At 40.5% G+C, this 13,254-nt stretch overlaps 1 protein-coding gene across 5 annotated transcripts in view; it reads right to left on the minus strand.

Annotated features, from left to right (window-relative positions):
* Nucleotides 1-9,012: 9,012 nt before the first annotated feature.
* TNFAIP8 (TNF alpha induced protein 8) overlaps nt 9,013-13,254 on the minus strand; it is a 115,064-nt gene continuing 110,822 nt past the window's right edge. For all 5 annotated transcript variants that reach the window (XM_041761885.1, XM_041761887.1, XM_041761884.1 and 2 more), the window contains exon 2: nt 9,013-10,656. In XM_041761885.1, the coding sequence (XP_041617819.1) occupies nt 10,091-10,656 (566 nt within the window). In that variant the 3' untranslated portion in view covers nt 9,013-10,090. The remainder of the gene's footprint in view (nt 10,657-13,254) is intronic.

Genomic DNA, 13,254 nt, shown 5'->3' on the forward strand with positions numbered 1-13,254 from the left:
AGAAAACACTCAGCTCTTACTTGGAAGTTCATCTACAAAAAACACTTAAATTATGAGGGAAAGGAGTAGCCAAAGTATGCTTTGTAGACTCACGGGTTTGTGTCTCTTGCTCCTTAAGCTTTGTATGATTTGCATAACAGGTTTCACATCAACTGTAAGTGAATTTAAGATACTTTTACTGAAAGTAGAATCTCCATATATGTGTACAAAGATTTTCTTAAACATCATGATAACTAAACAGAAGTATGGCAGGAGAGAAGGGAGGCTCGGGAGACAAGCTGGCCAAAGTAAAACCATTTTGGCTTTAGGCTGGCCCTTAACCTGAAAGTCCTTGGATCATAAAAAGGGTCACAAGATCAGACTCCTAGAAAGCCGAAAGACCCCACTCCAACTGCCAGTAAAAGCCACATAGGTTGGGCATTCTTAAAATTGCTCCCCATGCGTAATTCCACAACCCTAAGACAATAGAAAAACTAACCACCCAACATAAGTGCTAATCTCAAAGTTAAAGAGTAAGCTGTATGGTTAGCTAATTTTTGAAAACTTACAAAGCCCTTTTATAGAGGCAAAGGGAAGTGGTCTTCCCCATCTGGGAAGAGAGACCACTACTTTGTCTATGAAATAGCTCCTTTCTTCTACACTTAATACATCTTTGTTTCTCTGAAAGTCTTTTCTTGAATTCTTTTCATGCAAAGCCAAAAAACCTTCTTGGCGAGTGGCCTAAGGTCCTCCCTCACAGAGCCTTAGCTCATTTGGGATCAGAAGAGTTAAGCTATTTAGGAAAAATATCTGTATTAAAATTAGCACCAGAAAAAGACTGTAAAGCTTAGGTTGTCTTAAATTCCAAACTTAGTTCTTGCTGACAGCAACCAGCAAGTCAGAGCCTCTTACCAAGAAGGCAGTTTTCCCTTCCCTTAGGTTAAAAGGAGTGACCGTGGTCCTATCGATGGGGCTGCTGCTTTTAAAGTCTGAGAGACAGGGATCCCTGGGTGGTGCAGCGGTTTGGCGCCTGCCTTTGGCCCAGGGCGCGATCCTGGAGACCCGGGATCGAGTCCCACGTCAGGCTCCCGGTGCATGGAGCCTGCTTCTCCCTCTGCCTGTGTCTCTGCCTCTCTCTCTCTCTCTGTGACTATCATAAGTAAATAAAAATTAAAAAAAAAAAAATAAAGTCTGAGAGACAGAAATGTAGCAAACAATATTTTCACACAGATTAGAAGGGACATCTTTCTTGGTTTGCTACTAAAAGCCGAACTGGTTCAGAATGTAGGGTGGGCTTTTTAAAATTTTTGTTTTAATTTTTTTTAAAGATTTTATTTATTCATGAGAGACATAAGTAGAGGGAGAAGCAGGCTCCCTGCAGGAGTCCAAAGCGGGACTCGATCCCAGGACCCCAGGATCACAACCTGAGCCAAAGGCAGATGCTCAAACACTGAGCTACCCAGGTGCCCCTGTAGAGTGGGTTTCAAAGCAATCACCCATGTTTATATTATTAATCTTGGTCAAAATTATGTGGTTAGCTAAGAGAGAGATAAAACAAACTAAAACTAGGGCAGCTGGGGTGGCTCAGTTGTTTAGCGCCTGCCTTCAGCCCAGGGTGTGATCCTGGAGACCCGGGATTGAGTCCCACGTCAGGCTCCCTGCGTGGAGCCTGCTTCTCCCTCTGCCTCTCTCTGTGTCTCTCATGAATAAATAAATAAAATCTTAGAAAGGAAAAAAACCCTAAAACTACAAAGGCCCATCTTTTTGTAATCATGAGATATAAAAAATCCTGTCGAGTTAGCAAGTACTAGGAAGTGTTGTGATTTGTCCAAAAAGAACTTTGGACACCAGTTCTCTGAACATAACCCAATGAGAAAGAAAAGCGCCCTGTCTTGTCCACAGGGAAAGCCACGGCAGGTGGTGAAACCAGGCAGGGTCTAAACCAACACACTGGACGCCTTCCACAAGCTGTGTTCCTGGTCCTTTGCTAGCAAGAGGACATGCTGCTTGTTACTGTTTCCTCCTGAAGACTCAGGGAGCTGGGCAGTGGTGGTCAATGACAAGTGGGCAGACAGAACCAAGTAGTGGGCAGGACCCACTGAGATCTGGCTCACTGCCTAGGCTGGCAAAAAACATGGAAGGGCCATGCTCACGGAACCAGTTCAACCATGTGCTTCTGTGTCCTGGTCTGAAGCCTCAGGGGACACAGATAGAACCTCACTGAGCACAAGGATGTAAAGCCAGAATTTATCTAGCTTCACAAGTTTGGCTGCGATCTGCTTCTGGAAAAATGATTCTTTTTAAAAAGGCTTCCATGTTGCTATTTCTCATATTTTCCCATGAGCTAAAATATTAATTAAATGTTAATTAAGATGTTATTTCATAGTTTTCACCTAGATTCTTCTACTCAATAGATTTTGCCATGAGCTTGTTTACAATCATTTTTATTTTGAATTTAAAAAATGGACTATAAACATTTTTACTTTATCCATACTTTCACATGCACACACATATTTGCCATTGATTTTGAAAATGAAACTGCCATTACTATAAGCATAGTGCTTTTATTTTTTAGTTTATTTTTATTTTTTAAGATTTATTTTATTTATTTGAGAAAGAGAGCAGGGGGTGGAGGGGAAGAGGGAGAGGGAGAAAGAGTCTTAAGCAGACTCTGCACCGAGTGAGGAGCCAGATACAAGGCTCGATCTCATGACCCTGAAATCACAACCTGAGCCAAAACCAAGAGCTGGATGCTTAACTGACTGAGCCATCCAAAGCCCTGAGCATATTATTTTTAAAGCACCAATTTTAAAACTCAAAAACTGTTTGAAAATTTTATTTTATTTTTTAAAGGTTTTATTTATTTATTCATGATAGACATAGAGAGAGAGAGGCAGAGACACAGGCAGAGGGAGAAGCAGGCTCCATTCAGGGAACCTGACGCGGGACTCGATCCCGGGACTCCGGGATCATGCCCTGGACCAAAGGCAGGAGCCAAACCGCTGAGCTACCCAGGGATCCCCAAAAAACTGTTTGAAAATTTTAAAGTCATACAGCTTATATAGGCCTTTTCTTGGGATCTTCCTCATCCTGGGAATCTCAGTTTTGTACTAACTTACCAGTACATGGTCACTGTCCCTGCCAATCAGTAAAGTATTCTTCAGGTACAGGAATTAGGTAATCTTGTATAGTTCCAGGGCCCAGACTGGTGTTGGACACATGAAAGATATGAATCATCATTTCTTGAATTACATAGATTAATTTACCAGGCACAGATGGGATTCACATCTTCATATGGACAAGAATGTGGTTATTAACAGGTTTGCCCACTGTTATTTCATTTTTTAAAATATACATTCATTTCCAGTTCAAACAGACTATCCCATGAAGAACTCCAGACACCCTAAGTACTCTGTTACCTCTTTGAGCCATGAAGGGAAAATAGTGATATGGCACCTAGTTTTCAAAGATGGCCCCAAAGAACCCTGTATCTCAGAATTCATGCCCTTGTGTGGACTTTCCTATACTAAATCATAGTAGATCTTATGAGCAGTAAAGGGGTAACTTGACTGACTTATGAGCAGTCAGCAGCCTTGGGATGGTCAAAATTTATACTTTCCAAAGAAAGGACTGACTCTTGACCAGCTCTGAGGACATAAGCTCTAAATCCTTGATATATCCTCCTTAATTAGAGCATCTTTGTATATCTAGGACTCGGGCCATACCAAATAGTTTATGCTAACAATGTGATTTAACTTCTGTTCTTATTTTCCTGGGACTCTGGACCATCAGGAATCACTTTGACCTCTGGACAAACTGGCGACTAACGAAGATCAGTACTCTGTGCATTTTGTGCCTATGTGACTGACTTCCTAATAAAACCCCAGAGATCAAGCCTCAGGTGAGCTTCCCTAGTTGGCAACACCATATATGTTGTTATACATCATTGCTGAGACGATTAAGTATTGTCTCTAAAACTACTGGAAGAGGACAACTGGAAACTTGTACCTGATTTCTCTTGGATTTGTTCTGATGTGCCTTTTTCCTTTGCTAATTCGAATCCACACCTTTTTGCTATAATAAACCTTGAGTATAAAGCTTTTCTGAGTTCTGTGAGTCCTTCCAGCAAATCATCAAACCTGAATGTGGTCTTGAGGACCCTACACATCGCCTGTAGTTTGCTTTAACTAATAGAATCAGAGGGAGAAGTGACAGTGTATCTGTTCTGGGTGTTTGCCTTAAGAAGGCCCAGAAACTTCTACTCCTGCACTTTTGGATGCCCTGAGAAAGTAACAAGTAGAGACCAGGGGAAGAGGAGAGGCTGGCATAGTGGCACAGTCAAATCTCCAGAAGACTCCGGTCTAAGCCACTATCTGAGTGCAACCGCATAAGACCCCAGTAAAGACAACTGGTCAGTTAAGTCCAGTTAGCCCACAGAATCATGGGAGAAAAAAAATGCTTGTTGTTTAAACCACTAACCCACTTAATTTTGGGATGGCTTCTAATGCAGCAATAGAAAACTAAAGCCAGTAGGAATGGTAAAATAATGAAGTAATTCTGAATTTAATTGGCTAAGAAATCATACATCAGTGACTGCCAGAAACCATTACTTCTAACAACTCAACCCAAAAGAATTTTCCTAAATTGAAAGCAAAAAATAATTTATTAAGGAAACCAGAAATTAATAAAATTCTCCCGAGCTGTGGAAGTCTGTTGTTTAATTTATATAAGGCTCCAGGCTTATGTTCACTGCTTGTTTGGAAAACAGCAACACGCCATCCATAAACAGTACATCACACAAATGGCCCACCATGTTTTAAGTTTGTCCTTAAAATAAGAATGTGAGGTAATTGATCTTATTCAAAGTTCAGATATGGTGGGAGAGGTCCCTGGCAGACAAGCTGAAACACAGGTTTTAACCCACATACCCTCTGTACCCGTGGGCTTCCACCTGACCACCCACCAGTGACTTCCCCAGAGGAAGAGATGCCAAACTCCTGACCCATGATGTTTGGAAATACTGTGGAATATTTCCACTCATGGATTTTACCACAAGCTCAGTGAATATTTTCAGCAAGCTAAAAATGTGGCTCCTCAGTCCTGATAATATGAAGTCCATACGATTAAGGGAACAGCAACGATGCTGGCAATTTAATTATCAAGTCCTCTTCCAGAACACTCAATGTCTTATAAAAATGTATAATTTGCTTTGCAAGTACTTATCCTTTAGTGAACATAAGTGGTCTTAGACAAGAGCAATAAGAGATGAAGTCTCTTAGGTTGGTTGAGTGGTGGCTCTTCTAACAGCCCCGTTCTTGGAAAATTGAACCTGGATTTCTCATAAAACATCAATCATCCCAGATAATGGTGATAACCCAGGTATGTATACTTAATTTTCACTTCCTTGCTTTGAATTTATACATCACATTCGGCAGGTTTAAATGACTTAATCAATCCGTAAGCTTTTAAATGGAAAAAAACAAAGTATAGAGAAGTACATTGTCTTAGGTTGCTCTGCAAATCAAAACACATACTTTTAAAAATCACATATTCTTTCCTTGTGTTAAGAACCAACCCTAAGGGGCACCTGGGTGTCTCAGTCATTGAGAGTCTCAGGGCATGATCCTGGGGTCCTGGGATCAAGTCCTGCATCGGGCCTTCACAGGGACCCTGCTTCTCCCTCTACCTAAGTCTCTTATGAATAAATGTTTCTGCCTCTCTGTCTCTCATGAATAAATAAAATCTTAAACAAAACAAAACTGACCCCAAGTACCAAAAAATAGACTCTTAACTGCAGAGAAAACACTGATGGTGACCTGAAGGATGAAGGAGGGAACTTGCTGTGATGAGCCCTGAGTAATGTGAATTCTTGAGTCACTATATTGCACACCTGAAACTAATATAACACTGTGTTAACTATCCGGGAATTAAAAAAAAAAAAAAAGAAAAGAACAAATGCCAAGTGCCTGGTCTGCACCTTCTCTCCACAAGGCTGAAATAGTTATGCACCTATTAGGGAAGTAGGCAGAGAATTTCCTCAGGCATGCATGAAAGAAGATGAGGAGGCCTTATTCATTGGCTGCCTAGTTTTACAAAGATTTCATGGAAATTTGGTGGACGTACAGCACATTTCTCTGTACTTAACATTTTCCAAAGCCCAGATGTTTTTCTCGTAACTGTGAACGCTGGCTGACTTGTCTGTGTCCTTCTCAGTGCTCAGCAGACGGGACGTTTTTGGAGTGTCTTGTCCCCTATAACTTGGGGGCTGATGTCTCCTACTGGATGGAAAACACACATTTGGCTAGACAGACATGAAAACACATCTTTGGCTGGTTACACGAAAATGTTTCCATTTTGGGAAATTCCCTGTGATAAAAGTGTTTTTCTGGCTCTGGGCATACATAAGTAACCACGAGGACACCTCAGTAAAAGAGAAAACAGATTTATAGTACCTTGCCATGATAGTGACATGCGATTATAAGCTCCTGAGGATTTTCCTGTTGTTTCATTTTGGAAACAAAAAGTTGACTCATTTTTCTGGTTAGTACCTCAGTGTTTTCATTAGGGGGTTTCTATAAAGACTCTCTCTGAATCGTCATAAGGAAAATTATTTCAGAGATTGGATAAAAGCTTATCCCCCATAAACAACACAGACTGCTAAAACCTGCTTGGATTTGAACAAATTGCATAGAAGATTTATCCTCAGGAATGCAATGTATCAAGTAAAACAGTGATTTTTCAAACACTGCCAAGTTCAACTAGTTTAGATAATGCAAGTCTGGAAATGCAAATTGACTAAAAATGTCAAAGTATTCTTATACTAATTAAATTTGTTTTATTGGAATATTTTAATTTCCTAGCAATTACATAGCACTGAACTATTTACTAAAATATCTCATCAAATGGTTAGATGTATTCATTCTTCATTTATTATCTGTCAAGGTTGGTATGCTAAATTATAATTGAGTGCTCTCATCAGGGACTTCAAGGATAAATTAAAATTCTCAGTAAATTTCCAGTTGGTATATACAGATCACAAAATACCATTTTAATCCTTTGCAGGGGCAAGACAGGAATTGGAAACTCAAGCCTTTCATTTTTTTAAGTGGTGGGAAAACAAAATATTCCAGATAATTGTGAATGAGACATGGTTCTTTAAGACCGAAAAAAAAAAAAGCCTATTTCTGTTTCTAACACTGGTTCTTCTAACACTGGTTCTTCTTTTAAACTAATTTTGAGTTATGTATGGAAGCTCTAAGAATCCGAAAAAAACAAGGCTATCTTAAAAGTGACTTACCCAGCTATTTCTAGCCTCTAAAGCTGGCAAATCATGGTAAAGTTGCAAAGTGAATCCATACCTTTTCTGGGGAACATAGTGGTGAAGGCCACTTCTCTCTTGGTTGTTGGCACATATAGTGCCTTTCTCACCTAAGGAAAGCCAGCCTGGGGAATCATAGCTGGTTGTGAACACCTCTCATTAAAATTCTGGAAGGGTCTGAAATTTGAGCCATGAGATAGCTGCAAATTAGGAGCCATGTTCAAAAGTTTGTGAGATGTCTCTGTATAAAAATCATACCCAGATCTTTAGAGAATAGGTCAAACCTGTATGATTTTAATAGCATCTCAAATGTCACCATGTGAAAAATCGTTTCAGAAGCACACTGCCCGTTGTCGTCTGAAGCAATGATGTTTCTAGAATGGTCTTTATCTATACCATATTTATTTATTTAAAGATTATATTTATTTATTTGAGAGAGCATGATGGGGATGCAACGGGGGGATGGGGGCAGAGAGGGAGAGGGAGAAGCAGACTTCCAGCTGAGCAGGGAGCTCTGTGGGGCTCGATCCCATGACCCTGAGATCATGACCTGAGCTGAAGGCAGACACTTTTAACCAGCCACCCAGGTGCCCCTATCCATACTACATTTAAAGAAAAATAGGGTTTTACTGATATTCTGGTTTTGACAATAGCTAGGTGATCTTGGGCAGATTCCTTAACTTCTCTCGCCTTACTTCCTTCATCTATAAAACAGTAAAGGTCATGGTAGGGAATAAGTGAGTTAATGTGTCTGGTGACCTAATTACTACTCTGTGTCAGCTGTTAACATCAGTATTATCACTCACCTATTACATTAACTCATAATGTTTGCAGAAAGGCCATCAGCATGAAGTTTTTAAAAATTTGATTTTAAAAAATCAGCTAATAGGACTCCCTCCTTCCAGACAGTCCTCACTGCCTTCCTTTTGTGTGGGCTTAAGGGTTGCTGTCTCTCCTCTTCATGCATGTTTGGTTGTTAGCCTGTACGCACAACTGTGTGATCCAAATGTGCCTAGCCGGATCAAAATTTATCCTTACAACCCCTCCCTCTAGTTGGTCCTGTTCATAGCTAGAGAGGAGCAAGCAGTACCCACCAACTGGCTGGGGAATCCATTTTGCATACTTCTGCGGAAGGAGATCTGTTATAGAACAGAAAAGCACCAAGTCAGTAGCTCCCGCAGACCACACTCTCATGTAGGGAAAGCAGAACTGGTCAGGCCAGGCTGCTGAACTAAACTTCATAAGCAACATAGCAGACATGAAGCTGTGCTATTGCTGCAACATAGAAGAGTCACCCATCAGCTCTGGGAGACTAAAATGGTAATTTCAGTTGGCATCTGGGGGGGTCGAGGATTTTATATCAAACAAGGAGACATTCTGCCTGTGCTCCTTGTCTTGGACAAGCACACAGGGACCCCGAGAAACCGACACCTCCTTTAGGCTGGAGTGGGTTAAAGCAGATCACAACCTCTGGAATTTTTAAGTTAGGACATTTCCCGGTGAGCCCTTATTGTAATATCAATCATTTGGAGGCAGGCAAATTCAAGTACACTAAATCATAGACACAGTGACAATGCAAATATTTAGGGCTGGTAGTTAAGTCTGCTATTTCCTGATAGCTGGCTGGCAGGGGTTTTGTTTCTTTTTTTATAAAATAAGATGTTTACTTTATCATTCACAAACATAAAATTACATAGAAACAACACACAAAGTACTTAGAATGCAAATATTCTTTGGTTTACTCATCAAAATTGTAAATAACAAAATAGCAAAAACCTTACAGTTAAATAAAAAAAGTGACATTCTTTATTCACCTATCAAACCTTATTAAACATTGAAATGCATTTATTTTCATTCTCATGTTCCACAGCAATATGCTTTTTTCCCTTTTGGCCCATACCCCCCCCCCCCAATTATTTTGATGAGCTCATCTCTAAAATAAAGACAGTTGTACTTTTCTTAACATCACTGGCTTTTATAAGAACCACCTAGATTTTTCTTTCTGTCTCTTACATCCCAAACAGATACGAAAAATGGAGATCTCTCCACCAGCATATTTTCAAGAATGATCACGTTTTGGAAGTATCACTGTTGGTACTAAAAAACAGGACTCCACTCCAGAAGCATATTCATATCTTAGACATTATTTACAATGTCAGATACATTTGGTTCCTACAATACTGATTTCAGAGAAGCAGTTTCCCGTTTTTTGACAGTTCACTTTGCCTCAATTCTTAAATGTCTTAATTTTCAATGAAGACTTAATTCTTAAATGTCTATGATAAAATCTTTAGCAAAAGAACATTTAACAAAAAGGTAGACTTGAAATTGTCTCAAAAGGAGCAACGATAGCAAAAGAAAATTCTCAGCTTTTTTTTAACACAGGCACACATACATAGTAAGGAGCAAGAGTGAATCAAAGTACAAAACTCTGCACACGAGAGAAATACCCAATGTACTGACACCTCAAATGACCTAAAAAACATATCTTGAGGTTTGGTGTCATCCATATCTTTCTTTGTCTAACTCCAAATTTGCATCACAACCATATACCTTTCCCGTGATCTGCTAACTGTAAGGGAGGGAGCTTTTGATCAGAATTTTTGGCAAAATGCTTTTCTTCAAACAAAACAAGCTGCATAAAACGTTACAGACAATGCCTAACAACTGAACTGGGCAGAAGTCTTTCTGAAACGTGGGTAATCTTGAAAAAAATTCATTTTTTTCCTTCATAAATCAGCAGTGCTCTGTTTTCAAAGAAATCCCGAGCGCTCACAGTCTGAATTCACAGGATCATATGTTCTCCTCATCCAACATTTTGTTGACACCATCACAGAGTTTTTGTAAATGGGGTTTAAAATTTCCGAAGGGGTTATATAAGGCCGCTAAAAAATCACAATCTGAAAAATGATCAAAGACGTTATTAACTCGTCCATGTGACTTGGCAGTGAGGTGACGCTGGATGATTTGGTGGAGCATCTCTCTGCACTCATTCAGCAGCCGGGATAACACGTTCCGGTCAAAGGTGTACTCCACCTGGTGGAAGCTGACCACGGTCATGGCGAGCTGGTGAACTTTCTTCTTAAATTTCTCCATCAGCGCCAGCTCATCTTGATTGAACTGGTTATTCCTGTAGAGAATGGCCAGCTTGATGACTGTCTTGATGAGGTTCTTGATGATCTTCTCTGCCTCCTTCTTGTTCTGGGTGTACTCCTTGGTCACTCGGTAGAGTTCATCCAGCACTTCGCTGCTTGTGTCATCGATGAGGGTAGTGGCGATGGATTTGGACACCATTTTCCCCAAGATCTTCTTTTGTGCCTGCACGGCCAGGTTTTTGGAATTGAAGACATCAGTGGCCACTAAAAAGAAGCAAATGAGAAAACAGATATTAAGGATTTTTTAAAAAGATGTTATTTATTTATCTATTCATGAGAGACACAGAGAGAGAGAGAGAGGCAGAGACACTGCAGAGGAAGAAGCATGTTCCTCGAGGGAGCCCGACGCGGGACTCCATCCCAGGACCTCAGGATCATGACTTGAGCTGAAGGCAGCCACCGAGGTGCCCCTAAGGAGTATCTTCCTTCTCATTTTCCCACTCTGTGGTTGCCTCCCATCTACTCACATTAGTTTCTGTTCAGAAAAGTACTAAAAATTTTAACCATATTTCTGGGCATTAGGTTTTCCTTTCTGAAAAGGACAAGTCATTGTGCATAATCTTTAAGGCCTCTGGCAACTCAAATGTTGAATACCTTCTGCTATATACTCAATACTTTGTTCAGCAGTTGAAGGTGAAAACCTTCCAAAAAGATAACTTTTTCTGATTAAAAAAAAAAAACGGAACGTCTCACGAGGCAGGAAGTACTTACGCAATTTCCCCCCAGTTCAACTTTGTAAGACATACATCAAAAATACAAAATCAACTCCACAGCTGTCCTCTGGACAGCAGGCACCGAGGACAATGTAAAGAAACCCCTTTAAATATAAGAAGGATAAATAGCAAAGCCACATGGAGTCTAGTACCAAATTCATGGAAGCAAATCAAGAGGAGAACCTTGCTTTAAACTTTAGCGGCAAAAAGTCAAATTCTCTGAGATACTGGCCCGGCTGTTCCAGGTAGGTCATCTTAACCGTCCAGAATTTCAACTCCCAGAAGTTGAGTCTTAGAAAAGAATATTCCTTGGAGAGCTCATTGTCACTTGCTATTTCTGAGGAACGGCCACCGTTCGTTCCCTTGAGACATTTATACGTTATGTGGAAATAACCACTTCCATGACCTAATGAAATGTGCTACATGAATAACACACATTTAAGCTGATGCTTAAAGTTTGCTTTTGAAATTGCCATCCCTTAGTGTGACAGAGGTGTAACATACAGGTAATAATCATTGCACATGCTAAATATGAATGAAACGCTGTGTGATGCTCAGTGAAAATGCTCAATAAATGTTTACTCCCCTAGCCAAGTTTAGTTTTTCCCCTGAATTTCCTCCTACTGTTCATGCTACTCCACCAAACTGTGCTTTCTCCCTCCCTGTCTAGGTCCTGTGAGCTAGAGTTGTGCCCCCACCCTGGATCCAGGACCAGTTTTCATCTCTTGTATACTAGTCTATAAGGCCAGGCCTGGGTGTTGGAAAGCAGTCATTTAGTAATGAAAGATAGAAAGACTAAAAATACAGATAGGTAGGAATGAGTCAGTGCATTAGTGGTATATAGTTATTTCTAGTTTGGACGAGTTGGCGGCAGAAAGCAAAAAAGGCAGCTGCTCCCAAATCCAGGCTGGGGGAGGGTATCTAAGAAGAGTGACCCCCCTCTGCGTGGAACTGCCACGTTAGATCTGATGCACTTGGGCCAAAGTAGCTCATGCTATATATTCCAGGTAGTACCAAGTGGTTCCTACTGACCAGAACGCCGCTCACAAACCCACAGGGTCACAGCCCTAAAAGAACGACCTCACTGAACCAGAAGCAGTGTCCTCACAAATGTCGACATTTAAGTGTCTGAAACACGAACTGAAACTGCAGAAGAAGAACTGAAATATATTTTGAGAAAGAAGAGGAAAGTGAAAAAGCATGAGAAATGGCCAACTTGTGAAGGTTTCCAAGCTTTTTTCATATTTTCATCAGTTACACCCACCTCTCTTCCTAAAGGTTTGCAAAAAAGTGTATGGGTTAATCGATATCAAATAGTTTGTATCAAAATAAATGACACATGCGTGGTCAATTAAGTCCAGGAACCTATCTTCCATTGTAGAACTTATGATATGGACTTCAACAAATAAACCTGATTTATGTAGGAAGGGATCCTACCCACCCCCCAATTTCAGATTCACAGTAAATAATATGATTTCAGAAACTCACACAAAGTTGAAGAGTTATTATGAGTCTTTTTTTTTTTAATTTTTATTTATTTATGTATGATAGTCACAGAGAGAGAGAGAGGCAGAAACACAGGCAGAGGGAGAAGCAGGCTCCATGCACCAGGAGCCCGATGTGGGATTCGATCCCGGGTCTCCAGGATCGTGCCCTGGGCCAAAGGCAGGCGCTAAACCGCTGCGCCACCCAGGGATCCCTGTCTTGAGTCTTTAGGAATGTGACAGTCTCCCAACATCCATCTAGGATTTACTACAATGTCTACTCGATGGAAACATTGTACACTATGAAATCACTGGGAAAAATCCTTCTTGCTTCTCTCTCTACGACTGGACTTGAAAGTTTGTACCTTTTGTAAGCTACTTTGCTTATTAAACCTCAATGCCCCATTCGATTTCCAACATAAAGACAATGCAAAAAAAAATTGTTTAATGTAGCGCTTGAACCCCCCATAAGAGAAATTGTGAAAAGCAAGGCCATGGCCAAAAAAAATTGCTCCCCATTTACCACTAACAAGTCTCACTCAGGACAGAGAAGCTGAGTTCTGAGGCTTTCCCAGTTACCCCAGAGGAACTTCCAAGCCCAACTC

This window comes from Vulpes lagopus, chromosome 7 (genome assembly GCF_018345385.1).
Source record: "Vulpes lagopus strain Blue_001 chromosome 7, ASM1834538v1, whole genome shotgun sequence".
Taxonomy (NCBI): Eukaryota; Metazoa; Chordata; class Mammalia; order Carnivora; family Canidae; genus Vulpes; species Vulpes lagopus.